We start from the raw sequence: 20,343 nt of genomic DNA on the forward strand, positions 1-20,343 counted from the left end.
CTTATATATGAGGGGAAAATACTCAGTGCTAAATCCATTAAATGTATATTATTTTAAATTAATATATGGTCGCACCACCTGACATTTTCTTATTTGTCATTGACCCATATATGTGCTTTCTAGTGTTTTATGTCACATTGATTAAAACATGAGGTAATTCACATGAGGGGGCGTCGCTTTGGAGAGAGCTCTGGAAGAAGGGCGTGGTCTTTCAGTTCTTATTTTTTTGCTTTAATTGTCTTCCTTTTTGTAAATTGATTTGGATAAAAGCATCCACTAAGTATCTTAATGTGAACTCTTATGCGTTCACGTTCATTTAATAATGATGCCATAATGACATCATTAACATATATTCAGGAAAAAATGAATCCAGCTCTTTTGCAGCTGTAAAGTTAGGAATCAGAATGCAGGGAAGCAATTTTATTATTTCACCCTAGAGCATGAGTGTTAATACAGACAGCAGTCCTAAACAAACTAACAAACAATTTGAAAGCAACTGTGGTCGTGATAATCCTTATAATTGTCAACCATTTAGACAGTGGGCTGCTGGCCTACCTCTATTATGAGAAAATTCACCTAGTACATTATTTTATAAAAAACATCATAGGGAGCTGTACATTCATTCCATTTAATGAAATATATTAATTCAAAACATCATATGAGACAAAGTTATATCTCAGTAGTTTTCTTTAATTCTTTGGTTCAGAAACAAGCTTATGTAAAATCTCTGAGTCACAAAAAAAGGAAAACGGGGAGAGAGCACCATAAGGAATTGAGCAATCAAAGGCACTGCTATAGAATACACAAACAGGTCACTTAAAGCTTACAGAAATATGCTAGTGTATTTTAAAGTTTATGGTTAAACATCAACAAATATATTAGCTAAGATTATGGTACAAATGGAAAACGCTCAAATCAACAAAATATTACTGTTAAAATAAAAACAAGATATCTTAGAGAAGGATTACAAACCATATAAAACAAAACTACTTTTCAAAATTTAAGCGATTCAACAACATAAAACTGAGCAGAACTGTCTTGTAAACTTAAGCAAAACTAGCTGTCTCTCTAGTAAGTTATACTTTTATTCATACGACTCTGTTTAATTTACCAACCGTTTGTGACCTGATGCGTGTGCTTGGCAGGATCATTGGCCTCCCACAGCTTCTGAAACTCCAGCCGATAGGGCCGCACAAGCTCGGGTTCCTCTGTTACAATGATGTTCTCTTTGTTGCTCTGGACTGCTGTTACTGTCCAGTTGAGGGAACCGGTGATCAGCTTCTTGCCATCAACTATGGCAAATTTGTGATGCATATGAACGGCGGTGCTCATCTCATGCCTCACACAGATACCTGTAGCATATTTTTAAGGAGAAAACTGTCCTGATTCTTTTAAGGTTGTACTAATACATATGGACATCAGTTTTTTAGACAGCTGTAAGCCTTGTGTAATAGCCTACAGAAGTTACAACACTGTGTACTGAAATAACAAAGACTGAGCCAGACAGAATATGTGCAGGCTGTGCCGTTTTTTAATCTGATCAAATGAATGATATGGCTTTCACTGCCTCTACAGTTCTGCAAGTTCTGCAAATCATTTTAGTCTGCATGCCACATAGCTGTGAGGACGGGTAAATGCGAAGATATAGAAAGTGGATGAAACATTTTGTGATATATGACGCATAAAATTGCACATTCAGCTGTTTGTCCCTCTGTATGTTAACTGAAATAACACACCTGCCCTGCGGAGGTTGCCGATCTGAGATCCAGTGATGGTCATGTAGTCTCTGTCGGTAACCACTCGTACAGTAATTCCGCGTTCGTGCAGGAGAAGAATCATTCTGCACAGCTCCATGTGTGAGAAGGAAAATACACATAGGTCCAGTGATGCATGTGCAGAGAGGAGATGCCTGAGAAGCCTGGAGAAAGATGTCTCCTTGCCATGGGGGAGGGGACATTTGCTAGGGTGGAGAGAGGGGTGGAGACTTGATGTAAACAAAAGGCAAGTGTAAATCATTCTTGTTAACTCATATTAGATATTATGGCCGGTTTAATCATCATTTTGGAAATGTACAAACAAGTGCAGTGCATTGTGGGATATTTCAAGACTACTAAATTGAGATTAGTGTGAAGTTTCAGGAGTCTGCCAATCAGACACAGATGCAAACGTTACCAGGGGAAGCTTCTATTGGGTGTGAACAGGTGCTCAAGGCAGGTTTGGGTTGAAGGGAAGAACAGGACTTCTTTCAGGGGCCCGCGCACCCTCAGACGTCGCATCAGCCAGTCAAACCACTCCACACCCAGCACGAGGGCTACGGCTCCCAAACCAAACACTTTCAACATCTCTTTAAACGATATCTTGATACACAATGAATACACACAGACAAGTGACAACAGTGAAACTTCTCATATTCTTAATTCTGAAATAATTTAAACTCATATCAACATGTATGTTATTTAGTTATTTAATTTGTAATGATAAGCGTTTAAAATCAACTCACATAATTAGCATAACGCAACTTATGCTTCATAAATGATGTGCATTTTGAAGGGAAAGTTCGTGTAAACATGCGCAGATTTTGCGCATGTACTCAACCCGACAGTCATGATACAGTGCATTTAAATACTGCTTAATTGCGCAGTATCTGCGCATATTAACAGCAGGCGGTGAAAAGTGTGAAGAATGAGGATTAAAGAGAAAAATATGAAGGTAAATTCAAAACATATTTGCTAAATTGGCTGGTTAGCAAAAGCAAATGTCAAACGCTGCATTATGACCGTGCATATCTGATTTCACATGTTTAATACTTTTCTTTGCAACCGCTACGACCGTATCGTTTACAGTCATGGCCTTCGCAAGCAGCGACCAATTAGAATATGTCATCCAATTTGTATTAGCTTGGACTTACTTAGGTATGCATTTTTAATCGCACAAAAAGTTATTTTATATAACACTGTACCTGTTGAGACATGTTACCAACTGCCGTGACAACTAAAGCCAACCGTACAACCTGTGCGCTGTCGTTACCTTCTTCTTCAAAGACACTAAATTGGAGGGTGAGTGTGTGAGTGTCTCCCCCTACTGGTAACGTTTTGTCATAGGACACATTCAATGACGAACCTGAAGCGAGGTCTTAGCTGCAGCCTACAGAACGGTTGCAGCAGTTGTATCCCCGCCTCGTTCTGCATGTGTGTATATGTGTGACTGAAGCAATGACGACCAGACGACACGTTAGTTTGGTTAATTGTTTATTATTTGTGAAGGAAAAGTAATCAAGTGGCAGTTTGATAAAGTGAAGAATCTAATGAGCATTAGAATGAGAATAAACACCAAATCTGCAATTTCTTGAGGCAGTTATAAACAGTGACCTCTATTCAAATTAAAAAGTGTATAAATGACAGAGTTAAAATAATGTTTTACTTCATATGCATAACTCTAAAATGCATATAATGTAAAATATCATAGACAATTTGAGTTTGATTCGCCTATTGAACCACAAGGAGAAGCTGACCAATCAGAATGCACATTTTGCTCGACAAGGTGGAGGGAAATATATAGTCTGTCCTCCAGAAGGAGCAGAGGATGAGGTTTCTACATGCACATATGTACGTACGTTTTAGATTAAATTTGTCTTCCGTTCATTTATAGGCCTAAATATTTATATTAGCAATACTCTGTGAATGGCACTGTAGATTTCCAAGTCACCCAAAACCAAAAGGGTTAAAATGGACATTAAGCTGGTATGCGATCAGCAGAAAAAGATACAGCTTCTACCAGTGGCTGAAAGCCAAAGCTTTAGTGTATTAAATGATTAAGCAATGCCATTAACTTCATTAGACTTGACGCAGTATTTGTGGTCATAGACTAGACGTGGGCCGCCCATGGGAGTCAGGCCGCTCTGAGATGGGACTTTGTTAGTACCCATCTGCAGGGACACAGTTAAAGTGTCCACGGGCTCCAGACTCACATTCTTCTCTGTCACCTGTCTCGCCGTGCCAAGAGCAAACATCCCAGCCTAAAAATGGAGAAAAATGTGGTGAAGCAATATGGTATGAGAGGCTATGATGAATTGGAAATATAGCCAAGAATAAAGGGCGACTCTTTATAACATCTAACATGAGTGACAGGATGGACCGATACCAGTATCGGTATCGGCCCGATAGCAAGCTCATGTACTCGTACTCGTAATGACACAACGATATCAATGACCGATACCAATGACCGATACCTCACGTAATGTACAAGAGTCCTAGTGACAGGATATGTTTTTACCATGCTGGCACATTTGTTGGTGCCCATTTGAAGGTTGATAGTAGATCGATCTGCTGGTTTCTCCATGCCCATATTGGGATCATAGAGGTGTCGTCTTGTTCCATAGGAGGTCATGCCCTTTTGACTGGCGAACTTATTGGAGCCCATCTGTGAATTTAGATAACGTTTAATATCATTTAATATCATGGAAGTTTGTTTTAATGTGGCAATTGGTTGAAAACCATCATGTGACCTGCTGGCTGATGATACCGTCCCCCTCTTTCAACTTCTCAGGTGTGAACTTCCGTTGCTTTTTGGCTGCGTAGTTCACACCAACATCGTTTTTTGTGTGGAAACCTTTAGTCTTGGCCTGGAAACATGAAATAAAAAGCAGACAAATATAATCAAAGGCTCAAAAAGAAGACAATCCCATAATGCATTGCGACAGGATTAGGGAAAACAACTATATATAATGGCAAGCGAAGCAATGATTATTACTCTTTAACATTGCTAAATAGAAATAGTCTGTTGCCCAATTTTTGATAACTGAAAAGTTCTTCTGTTATGAAAACTTATTAAATTAAAAATTAAAATCGTCTTTGCTCACCATTCCAGCCAATGCGACTAGGGCCGACTGGACCTGGGTATGATTCATGTCCTCAAAAAGGTCAGTGGCTTCAAAAATGTCATGTGGTCTCAGGCCATATTCACCAATGGCTCGCACAAATTGAGCGATGTTCTCCACCTACAGTAAGAGAGATTGAGAGGTTAGGATATCGAGTGAAGTAGGGAATGGATACTGTATGATGGATCTCTGTTTTAGAACATGTCTGTTTAGTAGTTTCCAAATTCCTTTTGTTTTTTATAAGCACTTTGAGAATTTGGACGTTAGGCCATGTCCAAAAACACAATATTTGTAAGACGTGCTCTGTCTTTGTCATTTAATCACAACATTCTAAAGTTATTGAGATAAAATCAGCCATTAGTTACATGAGTTTGACTTCTGTGTTACATTCCTTGTTCATGCAGGCTGCTCTAAATTGCTTGTTTCGTTTATCAACTGTAACTATTTGCTCTTTAAATCAATAACTAATTTGACTAAACGCCGACTTGCTTTTGGCAGTGTTGAATTTCTTTCTCTTTAATTATAACAAACAGTGAGATTCCTGTCATTATTTACTTACTCTCGGAGCTAAAAGTGAAACTTCAAGTCTCCATTCCCTATGTATTTCTAGGTAAAACATGAACTTTTTTATGCCACGTGAGCATGCGATACATGCACTACCACTGAAACCCTAAGCGAGTATAACGTTGCATTCTTAACATTGCATGAATGTCAGGGCATGGAGCTCATCATTTCCATATTATAAAATAAAATTCAGGATAAGACCTATATTTACTTGTGTCATGATATACATGAGTATATATGTGAGTCCTAGACAGATATTTCCACTTTCAGACACTTTTGATATACACTGTTAGAGGACAAATAAGGAGAGGTAGATCCACCTACATACCTTGTGCCAGTTAAGGGTTGAATGATTGATTGTAGTAACCGATCCAGGCTTAAGTTTGTTGATCAGTCTAGTGGACAAAACCCATATAAGAACATTTAAGTTGAGCTCAGAATAGGGCACTTAACTGCACCCTAAGAGCATGCATACTTCTAATTGTTAAAAATAAGCCACTCTTGTGGTTTGCTGACAGTTGAATGATGTTTAAAACTTTGACGAAACTCACTCGCACAAGAGAACGCCGTCCTTCAACCCCTCCATGAAGTTCTCAGGAATCGCTCGACCTGTGACCTCATAGATCCACATCCTCAGGGCATCCTCTGTCTGAGGGTCATACTTCTGCGCCAGCTATGAGGCAGTTAAATGAGAGAATACAAGTATAAATTGTCACATAATATATTCTCCAAAATCTTAAACAAATAAGAAACGGCATATTTTTTCGCCCATGTTTTTTTACTTTACTGCTTCTTAAAGCATCATCTTAGTATTGGTGTTAATAAAGTTTGGAGCAAATGTAATCTCTTCCTGTTGTAGTATCTGTAATACCTGTGGTATTTTGAATTTACACAAGAGCTCAGTTTCCTGTAGTAATTCCTAGTTCACACTTCACAGTTGGATCACATAAGGTAACTGAAGTGTGCATTTACAGAAGATGAGATTTACTGAATCATAAATGGGGTGTTGCAATCTCTACTGTGTCTGTGTGCAATGTTTCTTATAATCTTTAAAATAACCATTAGTTAAAATGTTCTATGTTCTACACTAAAACATAACATTGATAGTACACACTAAAAATTGCTGAGTTTATTGTGTAGCAGACTTTGAAGTCCACAGAATCAGTAGATATTGTCACGTACCTTATTCCTGACTTCGGCAGAGAGTCCAAATGTGGGTCCTTTGCTAAAGTGGGTGCTCATGTCTGTGATATAGGGTTCAGCTCTGTAGATGCTCCTGTGAAACTCTTTCTGTATTTTTATTTTGATCTGTGGTCCAGGGGAGCCTGTCTGCCTTCCTCTCCATCTTTTAAATGTCCCACTATCCATGTGTGTTTGCTTCTAGTGGCTCATTGGCTGAGACCTCAGACCATTTTTCCAATCATGAGCACGAATGTGATCCTGTCAGCTCACAACTCTGAAGGGAAATTTGTGTCAAAAATAAATAATATACATACATACATTCTTACATATTTTCCAGCTGCTTTGCATTGTTTGTGTTTGTTAAGACTATAAAAGCTTAAGATTTTAAGATGAGTGAAAAAGTTTAGATACTGCGAGTTGGCTCAACTTATAAAAAATATTGAAACAAATAGCGAAATAACTTTTGCAATGTATGTGTTTGTTTATGCTGACAGAAGATTACAGCTCCTTACCAAAAGCATTGTGGTGGTATGGTACAGAGAATGTAATAAAGCATGACATTTGTACGGCACATATACTGCGAGGTTAACATGATACTTTTAGCTAATTCCAAAAATATATCATGGTAGTTACTGATTGCTGTAATGCTGTAAAAATACTAATATATTACACTTATACAATAAAAACAGTAGATTAAATTCTGATTTCACTAAACCTTTTATTCAATAATAAATGTAACAGGAGGTCAGGGAGTGGATGGTGAATGCATAGAGAGGCAAAAAGAGAGAACATGAGACTGTAGGAATTTGAATGCTCTATTTGGTCATGATGCTCTTACAGATGTTATGTTTGCAGAAATGTTTCACCGCAAGAATCCAAAACAAATGTGAACGGAAGTGAGTCCTCAATAGTTAGTTCTGTGTATTTGATCATAAGGAACAAAGATCAAAATAAAAGACTTATAAAATTTGGCATATTGAAAGAAATTCAGTATAGTTCCTAAAATAAAAGACAAATTTAGTAAGTTATTGTAATAGTATCTAATCAAGATCTAATCAAATAAAGTATTTTATCTTATTCTAGATCTCACCATGTGATGGTTTTAAAAATAATTAATGGGTTTCACTTTATTGTTGTTACTTTTCCCTCATTATTCAGTTAATAATAAAACATTTAAAAATATAATATCTGTATTTATGTGATGTGAGATGGCACAAAGTGTTTGGCCACAGAAAAATTCACCCAAAAAGGAAAAAAGTTAGCACTGTAATGACCATCCTTTTCAACAGGGGGCAGTATGACATTAGACTCTGACAGCGATAATCTCAAAATGGGTAGATTATAAAACCTTAATGTTTTACCTAAACCAGTTCCTTTTCCTTTAAAGCACCTGATTAAACAGTTAGTTTCATTTATTGTTACATTGATAAATTCTTGCATTAAAAAAAGGGGAGTTTGTAAATTATGTTAATTTACTGTAAATGATATGAAATACCATATATAAAATACAACATTTGCATCTTCGTTATTTAAAGTGTAAAGTTATGGCTGCCCTTGAACTCTTTACTTGAGAGTATCTGAAAATCTGTAATAATGTGCCTTGATCTCACTTTAGCCCTGGAATTTTTCTTGTGAAAGAAATCTCCAACAGGGGGCGCCATCGCATTCACTTTTCTTCTGTCCTGTACTTGGGTCACATCATGGCATCCCATAATTTAAAACATCAGTGCAGGCTGTGCTCAAGCGAAAGCTGTGATGCAGCACACTTGACTAGTACTTTTGAGTCTAGTGTAACAAATGAGCTGGAAGAGATTTTTTGTCAGATTTTTTATTTGACTGATAAAATAAATCAATAACTCTTCTTGCTTAATGTTTTAAAACATGCACATCTGCAAATCTAGACTGCTAATTATTTTGCTATGCACCACTAAAAGTAATTCTTTGCTCGGAACCACATTTAGTGCTAAAGCACCATCTCTTTGTGCTTCAGTGGTTCTTACAAAGTTGCTTTGGAGTGACCGAGGTGACTATCTATCTATCTAGCACCGTTTCCGTATTAAGAACCTGTAAAGCCCCTGTATTTTTTTTAAGAACCACTGTAGCACCAAAATATGGTTCTATTTGGCACTAAAACTGGTTCCCCTATGATTACTAGCCAAATACCACTTTTATTGCTATATATTCCACTATATATTTTTGAGTGTGTACACAAAAATCTAACTATGCATAATTGGTTAGTTGAGCTCTGTGTAGATGATTATATCTGAAACTGCAGCATTATCCTGAATCAGCTACCAAGCTAATGTAAGACAAAACAAATTAACACACCTTTCCCAGTTAGTGGAAACAGAATGTTTTTCCTTCATACTTTAGGGAGTGGCACAGACAAGCATACAAGCAACCATACAAGACTGTTGCCTGTTTATGCACTTTATTACACTGACATGTTTTTAAACTAATACATTGATCAACTCACTTCATTTCCTCTTTGGTTAATGACATTTTTAAACCTTTTTTCACTGTATAAATCACTGCAAGGTTTTATGCATCCTGTGGCATATGGTTGTAATCACCATAAGACAGGGAATAAAAGTAATAAAATATTACGTAATCATGTGGTGGCGTGTGTTTAATACAGCCTTGGAACAATAATAGATTCTTATCCAGTAGGTTCACAATGAGCTTTTCTTGCTACATGTCTATCAAACTGTCTACATTCTGTACATTAAAATTATAAGCAAGATGGAAAAAGGCACCAGAAATAGTGATTCAGAAATTATGTACATGGACTGAATGACTTTGACTGGCATGTGGGAAACTATTTTTTTATGTTTATATTTTATGCAGTATTATTAGCAAGAGGTTAGGGTAGACTTCTCATTTTACCACATATAAATCGTAAATTCAGATGAACATGATTTCAAAATCCCTTAATTTTGTTGCTACCAACCAAACTGGTCCAGAAGCACTTCCTGTTTCAGTTTAACAAAAATTTTTGAACAAAATACAACCAACAGAACATTTGGAACTGAATCCCAATGTTAAACAGAAATCTTTGAGACAATATTATATGTGACCCTTGATAACAAAACCAGTCTTATGGGTCAATTTCTTTAAATGGACATTTTTATATAATCTGAAAGATGAATAAATAAGATTTCTATTGATCTATGAGTTGTTTGAATGTGACAATATCTGGTTTAGATACAACTGTTTAAAACTCACGAATCTGAGAGTGCAAAAAAATCTAAATATTAAGAAAATTGCATTTGAAGTTGTTAATCAGAGGTGCTGTGGCAGGCCATCCACTCACATAAAATAAAGTTTTTATATATTTAAGGAATGAAATTCACCAAATTATTTTCATAGAACATGATCTTTAGTTAATATCCTAATGATTTTAGTCATAAAAGAAAAATCGATAATTTTGACCCACACAATGTATTTTGTTTTTTACTAAAAATGTTTAATGGCTACTTAAGACTGGTTTTGTGATCCAGGGTCACATATTTCAAATATCAATAAATAAATGCTTTTGGACCAGTGTTGTCTATTTAATGCAAATTCGTATATTTTGTGTTAATTTTACACTTTCTGTGATACATCTTCTGGTTTTAATAACTCTTCATTGCAAATTATATTAGTATTATATCAATCGTCAAGTCCTAAGAAATCTTTACCCTAAAACATGTTTATCTTAATGTTTAACAAATGTGTTTTCATCAATACAAGTACAGTAAGCTGTGTCACATTTTGGGACCTGTGGCCCTGTTCGAGGCTTTATTGTCCACACATTACAGTAAATGTCTTTTCCCTCACCAGCATGTTTTCAAATACTCTGTCTATGACATATTTTTATACCAATTTTAAATAGACTATACCAGTAACAATAGGGCACTGTATTCATCTCAAAATCTTCAAGGAGCCAGAAGCTGAAATCATACCAACTGGCTCAGTCTCAGAGACACAAATGAAGGGTCATAAATGGCCAGATGTGCTTATTACTATAAAAGAAATCACTGTCTTCCGACATATCATCTTCCCAAACTTCCCAAACAAAGACTCTTTAAAACACTCATCTCTATGTTGAACCTAAATGACTATAAATAATATTTAATATAATACCAGGAAATTTAAGGTTGTACTTCTGAAAACGCCCCTTTGTGACATCAGCTCTAAGAAAGCAACAATATTTATAACATCAATTGTTTGAGAACCCTCTAAAAATTGTATTTCAATTCATCAAAGTAGTCATTTCAATACTATGATTTTAAAATCAGTTTAAATTGAGGAAGCAAACAAGATGCAGAATTGCAGAAGAGGTACAAAGACTAAAGATACATACATAGCCTATAACATTTGTGCCCTTAATATTAAGGTATTAAAATGATTAAAAAGAGCTATACATCTCCAATGAGTACTGTGTGAGTACAAGTACTGTGATTTTGCCAAACCCTGCATTGATTTGATTACTAGGAAAAGCCAGAAGAATGGTAAAATCTCTAAATCCAATGCTGAGAATGTGAGAAATGTGTGACAGGACATTTCTACTGATTCTTAGCCTTTGGTCTTAAATGAAGAAAGAGCACAACACACACTGCTCAATCCACGTCAATCCACACACTCACCATCTTCAGATCACATCCATCAATTTATTATTACGTGTTCGTTCAGCTCTCTATTGATCTAGTGTTCTCGTCTCTTCTCTCTGGTTTCCTAGCTATGCATCTTCTGGCCTGCTGTGGTGTACATGACGGTAAAACACTGACAGGACAATTTCATTGATTTCTGCGGTTGGAAGCTCACTGTGGGATGCAATCGCTTGAGTATGTGTGTGTTCCGGATATCAAGTGGCTGTTAGATGTTTGATTATAAATGTGTGCTTCTGAATATATTGCATCATAATAGTTTGTCTTCATGTATATAGCCTAGATCAGGGTTCCTCAAATCTTACCCTGGAGGGCCGGAACACTGCACAGTTTAGCTCCAGCCCTGATCAAACACACCTGAGCAAGCTAATCAAGTTGTTCAGTATCACTAGAAAATCACAGGTATGCAAGTTTGATCAGGGTTGGAGCTAAACTCTACAGTGCTCCGGCCCTCCAGGGTAGGATTTGAGGAACCCTGGCCTAGATGAAGGTTCTCCGATACTGTGGGAAAATGTACTGTACATACTATTGCTATATCATTGGCTCAGTTACTAAAATGTGAATTTTTGAACTATAGTGTATGTTTCAAAAAAACGACAATGATAAACCTTTTTTTTGCAGCCTTAAATGTTTAAGTTCAATTAAATTGTTTTTCAGGTCATTTTAACTTACTGTTTTAAATTTTGACTAGTGAGTGGCTATAACTTATAAGGATAAAATAACTTATTTGATAAGTTGAAGAAATGTAAAAACATTTAAAAAAAATCTAAATATCAAGTTAAAATGACTAATGAAGATAATTGAACTGGGCTTAAAAATTTAAGGCAGCAACATTTTTTACTGCGTATATTGGGAAAGTGCTCATAGAAAAGAAGTGGGTCTCTTTTATCAACATTTTTGCATTTTAACGTAAAACACATTAAATAATAAATAAATAAATAAATAATAGTGAATGTGCTGATACGCCAGTGTCCAGTGTATAAAATTTTGCGGCATCTTGCTGTAAGGTGGCTCACCAATGGCTCACTCCACCCCTCCCTTTCGAAGCACTATGGTGGCAGACACAGCACTAAGATGTCGTCACGTTTCCGCTTCTTTGCCGAAGGAGATAATGTATTTATGAAATGCGTTCTGTAGAGCAGTTTGTCCATTTAGGGCTATTGTAGGAACATCATGGTGAATGGCATACAAAAATAACTCATTCTTATGTAATAAAAACAGAACACTTCATTATGTAAGGTCTTTATACACTTCTGAAGATGTGTTGCATTTCTGTCATTAGATCCTCCAAAAAATTACACCCAGCACCTTTAAAAAGTTTTAACTAAAATTAAACTGTTGGGGCTATAACAATTTTTTACACAGCCCAGGGAGGAAACTACAAATCCTAATGTGATATGCCCTCTGTGTTTGGTAGTTTACTTTCTCATGATCGGAGCGAAGCAGGTGGGGTCTGAACCTGAGAACACCACACACAAATAGACATTCATTAGACCTAACCCCGCCATACAACACCTGGCAGGGTTAGACTTAAGAATTCACGGCACCCATCTATTTGCCGGGGAGGAGGGACGTCAAATACTAATCAGGTTTTGTTTGAAGCGGTCAAGTTTTTAAAGTAACGTGCCATTGTGCCTGGAATCCAAAGTCACCGGTATCTATTTCTCATCTGTATCTTCTTTATCTGTGATGTTTGTGTGCATTCATGTTTTTTTGTCTCATTTGTTGAAACTTTTATGTCACATTATTGCACTTCCAGGACTTTGTTCAAGTGTAGGTGTGCTCTAGGAAGTGTAGTTTGTGTAAAATGTGAGAGGTCTTAATGGGCAGACACATAACTGTCCAGTGAGAGGTCACGCTGTAATGCAGGATACACACAGAGTGACCACAGTACATTAAATCCCACGTCTTCAGGGACCAGAACTACTAACTCATGACCACAGAAACCTCCGGAACACACATTGTCCCAGACTGCTTGGTTTTTAAGGATTCAGACCTGACTGCCTGATTGTATCCTGTTATCAGTAATGCCAGTGCTTTCAGGCAAAAAAGGACCTTTAATATGAGGTCGGGGGTCACGGAGATCACTCAGAAGCTTCTCCTCCCCAGGTTTTGGGTCATTTCACATTAACAGTGAGTTTCCAACAGAATCGCTGGACAGAGTGTCTACTTGTGTAGGTTCAGTCAATTCCTTTCTCGTCATAGTTCAGTTGGTAATGGAAAGCCATTTGCAGCATCGTCTCACATAGCCAGACTTTTAATTATGGGAATAAAGTCGGGTCTAGTAGCTTTGGACAAGAACAGATCTGTCAGGAGTGACCTAGGGGTGTTTGATTTGTTTTAACGTGCTGTTTTGCAGCCGGTTTATCTAAAGGATTGAACGTTGTGAATAAAAAAAATACTTTTTCATAAATCTGGTTGATAATGTTGGTTATACAAACCTCCAGACAGGCAGCTGACAAGGAACTAAAAGAGCACTTTCTGACATTGTGTTGGCACACCCTCTCATTACAAGACCTACAAAACATTCATAATGTTGAAAAGAAATGTAGCAGAGCTTAACATAGATGTTACACAATACAAACAGACTTGGGGTTTTACTTTGTTGTCAGGTAATTTTGATTATAGATGTTCGGTGTGCAACTACACCCCGGTACGGAATGTGTTTTCTACACATCAAAACTTAAACAGTGTAATTGTTTTTTCTCAAAACACATAAAATGTTTTGAGAATGAAAAACATCCTGCCTGAAGTATCTCACATGTTTGATTGTAGGAACTGATTTATGACTGTTAATTGGAAGACAACATGGAAATGCAACCGGTTCCAAAATAGGTCTGCTTCTAAGAGTGACTTGAAATAATTGTCATAAGTTCCATTTTCGGATCCAGACTTCAGCTCTGGTGACCTGATCATAATGTAGCTGGAGCCTTTATAGAGTGTTGAAAAGGAAAGGCTTAACCCTCCCATTTTGGAAATACTTTTTCTGGCTTTGGTCAGAAGCGGCTACTCAAATCTGTGTGGAGCCAGATCCAATAAAACGGATGAAGCAAATGAGTCATAGGATTTTAAAACAGTTTGGAAACATAGCGAAGAGATTTTTTTCTTTTGGAAGTAGTAACTAGAGTATGTTCAAGGTGAAATGTGTCAGAATTGTTTTTGAATAAGTCTCTGTGTACCCATTAGTCATATCAATGTTGCTGCACTACATAGTTTTAAGAAATGAAGCACTATAATGATTTTATATTTTATTTCATTGAAAAATGGAACACATTAATATCTGATGTGTTGTATGTTAGAAATGAAGTTGAGTTGTCATGTTGTTGTGTCCTATCCTTTCGCCATCTCCTAAGAGACTGTACCAGGTGACGGTTTCAGCTACTGAGGATAAATCGAACCCTAACAGTGACTTCTCACTAGCAATGTCAGGTCTAACAAGAGAGGTCAAGGGTCAACAGTTGGCTCTCTCCCAGAGATACAAACCCCTGTGCTGATTTATAGCTGGCTACCCGCCCACTCAAACTAAAACTTGAATCATACAGAAATCTCAGATTTTTGAACAAAAGCAACTGCAAAGCAAAGTACTAAAAGTACACAGAAACAACAGTGCAGTTTTTTCTGCATCTGTATTTAATTCTTTTCACTTCAACACATGTGTGGCATGTACAATGTTGTTCTTGGATAGTTGTATAAGATCGTTGACTACCCACACTATACAGGTTTGGATGTCTCTTGGAGAGCTTCGATAATGAATTGAAAAGTTGAAAATGATCAGAGAGGCATCCAAAATATATACTGCTGACCGTCCAGGGTTGAGAGTACTGCTTAAGAGCAAATGATGACAACTTTTATGTATTCGCCTCCGTCCACTCAAAGTGCATTCATGGTATACACTTTTGATCACTTCATGGTCACTATTCTTGAGTTGCTGAAGGCTTCCTCTGAAACCCAATGTTGGACTACGTCTTTTAATAATTCATGATATTTAGCAAACTTCACAAACAGGGAGCCGAGGGCCACACTCAGAATAGCATGTAAAGAGGACATGAGTGATGTCTATCAGTGAGTCAGGTTAGGAATGAACTTTCCCCTCTGACTTCAGAGGTCAGCATGAATCTGTCAGACCCCCGTGAAGGACAGAAGAATCAAGTGGTTGTGGTACACAGCAATGTTTTGGAAAACATGTTTGTGTGTTTGATATTGTTTCGGCATGGCATATCCGTAACTGGGACACTGGATGTGCATGTGACAATTTGTCCATCAATCAAGCTATATTGTCTTTACTCAGCACATCCTCAATAAAATTCTTTATATGCCTGAGAAAAGTGCAGTTGTGATCAAAATGAATATTTTATTTGAAGTTCATTTTACACATATTTTTGAATTCCAGTCAAAAACCTTCAATTCATAGGAAAAAAATAGAACATGAAACACATGTATTTCATATGAAAACTGATCATTTTAAGGTATATTTCTGGTGGACCTGTTGCCGTAAGATTTAAAATTGGTTACAAAGTCTTTTTTTTAAATACAGTTAAATAAAGTACAATAACAGAGAAGGTCTGCAAATTTACAATTTACCTATAGTCGCTTGCATCAAATTCAAGACTCTGCTCCTGGCCTACAAGACCACCAGTGGTTCGGCACCCCCTTATCTTCACTCGCTAATACAGACATGTGTACCCGCCAGATCCCTACGGTCTGCAAACAACCGACATCTTGTGGTCAAGGTAAAAAATCTCTCTCACGAACCTTCTCCGTATTGGTTCCACCTATGTGGAATGATCTGCAGATTCTGTAGCCATCTTTAAGAAACGTGTGAAAACACATCTCTTCCGTCAACACCTGACTGATCAGTTCTGACTTCTATTTCTTCTCTACTCTTAAAAAAATAAAAATAAAAAAATCTCTCACTTAGCTCTGTATACTGTGTTAGGTTATATGAGACCACATTGTGGTCTTTTTTTATTGGACTTATGCTTTTGTTGTACTTATGCTGTCCCAATTGCTTCCATTGCTTATCCCACCTGTAAGTCGCTTTGGATAAAAGCGTCTACTAAATGACTAAAAGCATAGGTTTGAGCCGCAGGTTTGAGCCGCAGACTGGGCACACAAAAAAACAAGAGACTTAATAAATCTAAAAACATATTTTTCTGTATGTTTCTGTAGTCCAAACTGCCAGAAAATGTGCAATTCTTCTTTAATGGATTTTTATAGTGTTGTATTTTTCTTCATCTTGGACATAGTAACGACCTATTAATGATCCACCGTGTTGTGATTTTTAACTGAAACTGAGAGAAAGTTGTTTTCTTCCAAAGCCAAGCTTTTGTGCATCTTACATCAGGAATATCCACAGCTTTAGGTATTTAAGAGGCTCTGTGCCACATGAATACTAAAACTTGACCTTTAGTTTCTAGGTCAATGGATGTTTTTTGATTCAGGCGTGAAAAGATTTAATCTGAATTAGATTTTAGCACTGGTATAATCCCTCTTTAATCCAAGACTCTGAGAGGAAAGAAGGCCAGATTGAACATCAGGCATCATGAAACACACACACAGAGGCTGTTGAGATGAACAGGCCAAACCAGAATGTGTTTGCATGTGAATGCGCGCAGTCAGCTGGAGAACGGGGGAAGATCTCGGCTTTCCAGTATTTGGTAGTGGCCACTGGGATACAAAGAAGACTTTACAAGTGAGAAGCACTCAAAGACATTCCTCAAGTCCATTTCAGTAGAAAGGAGAAGAGGACGGGCTTATGTTTCCTCTCAGAAATAGCAGGTTTATTTTTCTTGGGTGTTGATTCCTGGAGCAATGATCTAAAATGAAGATCTTTTTCTTCTCCTCAGGCCAACTAAGTATTCTTTAATTCGACCGAGTACTTAAATATCAGCCCGTGGTCCATCTTTACAAAGAACCTAAAGTCTCTGAAGAACAGAAAGAGATAACTCACTATTAAAGATAACTTCCTGGGCCCAAACTTTTTATTTGTTAGAGAACATTTGTTTTCATTAAAGACCAGTGCTCGAATTGAAGGGGGGCTGGGGGGATCCCTCAGATATTTTTAAAGTAAAAATTATAATGACAAATGGGATTAAATTCATGCAATGGATAATTAATTATTTATTATTGTTAATGGGCTAGTTGTCATTCCTCTTTAAATTTGAAACCCCCTGCCCCATTTCTAAAGACCGCTAAGTGCAGGACATCATTAACATGACTGCTTGATTGCGTCGCTCCGTTGAAGCTAACTTCAGCTAAAAAATGGAAAATAATAAACTCAAACTCACAGTCGGGAAGAGAAAGCTTCTACAACAAACAGACGGACAGCCGGTCTTGTTACAATTTGTATTTTTAATATCTATTAAACTAGTTTCTTGCATTCAAACAAATCTTTTGAACAAACATTATTATCACAAAGTTTCAATTATCCAGTTGTTTTTAGGGAAAATAGTAAATGCTACATTGGTAAATAATGTTAGAATTATTTAAAAGTCATTTCTGTTCACCAAGCCTGAATTGATTTGATCCAAAATACAGTAAAAGACGCCTGTTCTTTTATGTAAGCCTGTTTTTAATAAATAGTATATATTATACAATTCATGCATATTATTATCAAATATATTTTGGATTCTTTATAAATCGTATATTGCGAGACTAACCCCAACCAAAGATAAGTCTTATGGGGGGACCAATTCGACAATTCGTCCATACAGACCATACAGTACATGCCATGTTTTAGTTACTAGTGCATTGTATAGAGATTATGGACATTTCAGATACGAAAATCATAATGAATATCTTATACTTAGTATAGTATAAAGATGATTTAACATTTTAATGTCAAAAATAACAAATAATAATTGACACCGAGAATGTGTACAAAGTGTAAATACCCATCTTAATGTATTGTGTTACCTTGCAATTAAGATCCTTGTTATTTTTCTTAAATACAAAAATGTTGGTACTTTGTTTCCCATGTACATATTATGTACTTATAACAGTAAATAAAATAACTGGGTAATAACTAGGTACTAACCCTGAACTAACCCCTATATCGAAACTTATACCATTTAGTTAACTTATACTACTCAGTACTTTCTTAGGTAAGTACACTGTAAGTACACGTACTGTAAAATAAAGTGCAGCCCAGAACTATATAGACAGTTTCATCTTAACAACATAAACAAACGTTGCTCCGCATGCACACTTTTATGACCCCAACTGAACTTCCAGTACACATTCATAAACAATAGAGAGCCTGTAGACTAATCCTGATAACTATCAAAAGAAATATATTCGAATTACGACTGTGAGACTAAACTGTTTCTTTAAATCCGACCAAACTACAGGATCCCTTCAACAAAATTGTTTATTTAATAAAATCAACATACAACAAAATTCAACAAATCTTTTATTTAATACAACTATGATACAGTAAAATGATAATACAAATTAATATTAATATAAATTAAATAAATATAAAAAGTTGTATTATATAATATTATTAGACACTAGCCAAACACAGACCAGAAGTTAACTGGGGGTCAGGCGCTCACGTCCAAAGAAACTGTCTATAGATGCACCGATACAAACTTTCTCTCCCGATACAGATCCACCGACCCTGAATAATCCTGAATGTTTATTTCATTGAAAACTGGCAAACATTAACTATCTGATGTGTTTGTTAGCAATGAAGTTGAGTTGTCATGTTGTTTATGTCCTACCCATTCGCCATCTCCTAAGAGACTGTACCAGGTTATGGTTTCAACTACTGAGCAAAAAAATACCTAGCACCCTAACAGCTACTTCTCACTAGCAATGTCAGGTTTAACTGAATGCTATTATTAACCCATATAATGACAATTAATATTGAACATCAAACTGGTTATGTTTCTTATTATTTTCTATAGAGCACTTATTTATTGCGTTTTCCTGAGGTTTTTTGATTGACGGTTTATATCAGTCCTGATCATCAGGTGTTTTTAAAATATCTTCTGTAGCCAATAGTGTGAAAAATTTGTCTACTGTATGTGTACCAACCATGTTAAAACTCTGTTTACTGTATTGTAAAAAAATGTTGTTGGTATGAAATCTTCAATTAAACTCATAGAGGACACATTCAACCATCACCATTAAATAAGATTTGATGAGATTTCGTAATTGAGCCACAGTCAGTCCGGGTTAAATCATGATGACGGAGGATGAACAGGGTGACAGAACCCAGCAGTAAAACTATAAACTTAAACAGACAGTTATTGATTTTGATATATTTTTGGAATCAGGAGGCCGTCTCCAGATTGGTAACATTAATGCAGTGGCGAAGGTGTCTGTGTGGCCCACTCTGGTGGAGCTTTAATATGATCTGTCATGGGGATCAACCAGGGGTCAAAGTTCAAAGTTGACCACCTAAAAGGTCTCTATGACCCTTGTAGACAGAAAGCCTTAATTTAGTCTTGATGATGTTGATAGTTTTCTCTGTTATTTCTTTAGGAGGCTAAAGTTTTAGATTAGTTTGAATTAGCCGTGCTAAAGGTGGCTTTGAATTCACTAAATCTAGTTTTGGAAAATAAATCACGATATTGTGTTTTCACATTATTTTAATGTTTGCAGAAAAATGACTACTTGCTGGTATTAATATTATACAATGATTCACTAATAAATAAAAAAGAGAACACAATTAAATGTTTTTAAATTATTTACATTCATAAATATAAATAATAGCATTTTTACAGACAACAGTCAGCAGTCAACAGTCAACAGATATTTGCATATGAAAAATGCATAGTCCAGTATTAATCCCTGTATAACATTTCTTATAACATTGTTTCTGATGATCCTCAGAAAATGAAATAAAAGAAAATATATTGGAAAACTATAAATTACTTGAGTGCTTATTGGAAAAATCATCAATCATTATTACAAACAATTGGCCTTTCATGAGTGTTGGAATATAAATATTGCTTCTCTCTCTCTGTCTCTCTTTCCTATTCTTTATCTATCCTCTGTGTCTCTTGTCTGTTATATAACAGTGGTTAAATGAGAACATCCAAGATTCTGCTCTTTTTTGCAGCA

At 36.3% G+C, this 20,343-nt stretch overlaps 2 protein-coding genes across 3 annotated transcripts; both read right to left on the reverse strand.

Moving 5' to 3' along the window:
* Positions 1-469: 469 nt before the first annotated feature.
* Positions 470-3,061, reverse strand: pld6 (phospholipase D family, member 6). 2 transcript variants are annotated; one of them, XM_056734520.1, is made up of 4 exons: positions 2,501-2,945; positions 2,173-2,357; positions 1,737-1,960; positions 470-1,352 (listed from the first exon to the last, which is right to left on the reverse strand). In XM_056734520.1, exons 1-4 carry the CDS (start codon positions 2,567-2,569, stop codon positions 1,108-1,110), a joined length of 723 nt encoding a protein of 240 aa, XP_056590498.1. In that variant the 5' UTR covers positions 2,570-2,945; the 3' UTR covers positions 470-1,107. The 2 variants fall into 2 exon arrangements, with proteins under 2 accessions (XP_056590498.1, XP_056590507.1); XM_056734529.1 differs by lacking the exon at positions 2,501-2,945 and adding an exon at positions 2,960-3,061 and having other exon boundaries at positions 475-1,352.
* Positions 3,062-3,811: 750 nt separating this feature from the next.
* Positions 3,812-6,682, reverse strand: cnn1a (calponin 1, basic, smooth muscle, a). The gene is made up of 7 exons (XM_056767230.1): positions 6,623-6,682; positions 5,992-6,113; positions 5,769-5,835; positions 4,859-4,996; positions 4,505-4,621; positions 4,273-4,419; positions 3,812-4,015 (listed from the first exon to the last, which is right to left on the reverse strand). The coding sequence occupies exons 1-7, from the start codon at positions 6,680-6,682 to the stop codon at positions 3,812-3,814; spliced, it is 855 nt and encodes a 284-aa protein (XP_056623208.1).
* Between the last annotated feature and the right edge of the window lie 13,661 nt (positions 6,683-20,343).

This window comes from Triplophysa dalaica, chromosome 2 (assembly GCF_015846415.1).
Source record: "Triplophysa dalaica isolate WHDGS20190420 chromosome 2, ASM1584641v1, whole genome shotgun sequence".
NCBI lineage: Eukaryota > Metazoa > Chordata > Actinopteri > Cypriniformes > Nemacheilidae > Triplophysa > Triplophysa dalaica.

What these genes read in the sequence shown, in the direction of transcription:
- pld6 (XM_056734520.1), bottom strand. Translation starts at nt 2,569, where the DNA reads ATGTTTACACGAACTTTCCCTTCAAAATGCACATCATTTATGAAGCAT. An exon ending in CCCAATAGAAGCTTCCCCTG is followed by an intron (nt 1,961 to 2,172) that starts GTAACGTTTGCA and finishes TCTCCACCCTAG; the next exon opens with CAAATGTCCCCTCCCCCATG. An exon ending in CGGCAACCTCCGCAGGGCAG is followed by an intron (nt 1,353 to 1,736) that starts GTGTGTTATTTC and finishes AATATGCTACAG; the next exon opens with GTATCTGTGTGAGGCATGAG.
- cnn1a (XM_056767230.1), bottom strand. Translation starts at nt 6,682, where the DNA reads ATGAGCACCCACTTTAGCAAAGGACCCACATTTGGACTCTCTGCCGAA. An exon ending in CAACCCTTAACTGGCACAAG is followed by an intron (nt 4,997 to 5,768) that starts GTATGTAGGTGG and finishes CTCTTACTGTAG; the next exon opens with GTGGAGAACATCGCTCAATT. An exon ending in ACGGTATCATCAGCCAGCAG is followed by an intron (nt 4,420 to 4,504) that starts GTCACATGATGG and finishes CTAAATTCACAG; the next exon opens with ATGGGCTCCAATAAGTTCGC.